General features: G+C 41.1%; 1 protein-coding gene across 1 annotated transcript; it reads right to left on the bottom strand.

The window, feature by feature from the left end:
• Positions 1 to 406: 406 nt before the first annotated feature.
• LOC145045773 (uncharacterized) lies at positions 407 to 1,306 on the bottom strand. The gene has a single exon (XM_078994093.1). The coding sequence runs from the start codon at positions 1,304 to 1,306 to the stop codon at positions 407 to 409; it is 900 nt and encodes a 299-aa protein (XP_078850219.1).
• Between the last annotated feature and the right edge of the window lie 743 nt (positions 1,307 to 2,049).

Here is a 2,049-nt window from a genome sequence, read left to right as displayed (position 1 = left end):
AAATCTTGAAGCTATACCCATCAGGTCCGGGCGCCTTTTCCCACCCACAGCACCAAACAACATTCTTAATTTCCTGGTCTGAGAATTCTGACTCAAGAAACGAGGATTGATCATTGGAGAGTTGCTTGAAGTTGTGATTGATGAACTTGGGTCTATGAGTCCAACTTTCATGAAATTTGTCCGCAAAAAATTATAAACTTCCGATTTTATTGCCATGGGATCAGAAATCCACTCACCATTGATGTTAAGACCGTGAATTCTATTTTTCCTGCTCTTTTGTTTGAGGGTGCCATGAAAGAAACGAGTATTTTCATCACCGTCTGTGGCCCATTTTATTTTGGCCATTTGCTGCATATCTAACTTCTTGAGTCGTTCAAGCTCCATTATTTTTTTTCTTATCGTCTCTCTAGGATATTCGTTCAGCTTCCGTGAATAGTCTAAATTCTGCAATCGATTCCAATTTTTCCACCTTTGTTTTGAGTTGTATTAATATCGCATGCTCCATGTTTGATTTCACGTTGGTCCAGTCTCGAATGGCATTTTTTACAAATTTTAGTTTAGCAGCGAAGAATCTATCGGGAGCGCCAAATCCACGAAAGGATTCCCATGTATTTTTGAACATCACATTGAAGTCATCCTTTAGCAACCAAGAATTGATGAATCGGAATGGGATAGGTCCAAAATTATAATTGGAAGGTTTCAATATGAGTGGAGAGTGATCAGAGTGATCCCTAGCAAGAGCAGTAACCGATGAGAGTGGTTGAATACTAATAAAATTCGAGCATACCAGAAAGCGGTCAATTTTACTGAGTTTAAAACCATCATCCCGCAAATATGTGAATTTCGATCCACCCATATTGAATTCGTGTAGATCAGCTTCAGTAATGAAGCGATTGAAGTCTATAGCAGTTGCTTTACAGAAGACAGAGTTGAACCTTTCATGCTCGAATCTCATTGCATTAAAGTCACCAAGAAAGACCCAGGTACCCGAGAGTCCGTTTTTTAATGTGATGAGTTCAGACCAGAATGCCCTCTTATCAGTGGTAGATTGGGGATCATAAACATTTACAAATGTGGTTATTCCAGGAACACCTTTCCAGTGCCCAGAGATTGCAAGGTAGTTTCTTGATGACATAATGTTAATTTTAGAGAAAATAGTAGGATCCCAAATACAGAAAAGACCACCTAATCCGCCAGTAGGGTCTACAGCTGCAAAGTCAAAGTCAGGCGACCCCCAACATCCAACGAAATCAATTTGGTTATAATCTGTGACTCTAGACTCTTGTATACCAATGAAGTCAATCATATGTACTTATTTGAGCCTTCTAATCCAATCAACCTTGTGGGATTCACCCACACCCCTGATATTTAAGCTTAGAGCATTCATTGATCACCATCTGAGACACCATCGCCCATAACTGCTTTGGAAGTATTTTCATCCAACATACCAACACAATCCACTGAAATATGAAATCCCACTTCATTTGCGATGTGGATGAGGCTGGCAATCTCATTAGAGGAGGAGAAATCATCCGGTTCTGAAGAGGTAAGGTTATTGACTGAAACATTTAGGTCGAAGGAGGGAGCGTGGATGATTGGAGGTATGGGCTGCGATCTAGGTGGGGGGAGAGGGAGATCAAGAAAATCAGGAAGTAGTCTTCGAACAGGAAGAGAGCAGGATTGATCGTTTCTCTCAGTTTTGTCCAACTTTCTCTTTTTGGAGAGGGAACCCCCAAACTTACAAGAGGGAAAGTCGACGCCTTGAACCGGATTAAGAGTAGATGAGCCAGATGGGGATTGGGCTATTGAATTTGTATCATACCCAACAGGTGAGGTGGGCCGCCTACCATGATTCCTTGTTAACTGATCATCCAAAGTCCCACCCGTTCCATTGATATTGTCGGTATTGGATAACTCCTTTCAGTTCTCAGTATTAATGATGTTATTATCCCTAGGTAACTTATCAGATTCTGAATTTAAAGCGACATTTTGATTTTCAACGTACGCCACACCATCGAAGATTGCCGGTGATGGAGATGCCACCACACC

The sequence above is a fragment of the Lactuca saligna genome, chromosome 5 (assembly GCF_052625555.1).
Source record: "Lactuca saligna cultivar CGN05327 chromosome 5, ASM5262555v1, whole genome shotgun sequence".
Taxonomy (NCBI): domain Eukaryota; kingdom Viridiplantae; phylum Streptophyta; class Magnoliopsida; order Asterales; family Asteraceae; genus Lactuca; species Lactuca saligna.
This window is presented reverse-complemented; position numbering and strand designations above follow the sequence as displayed.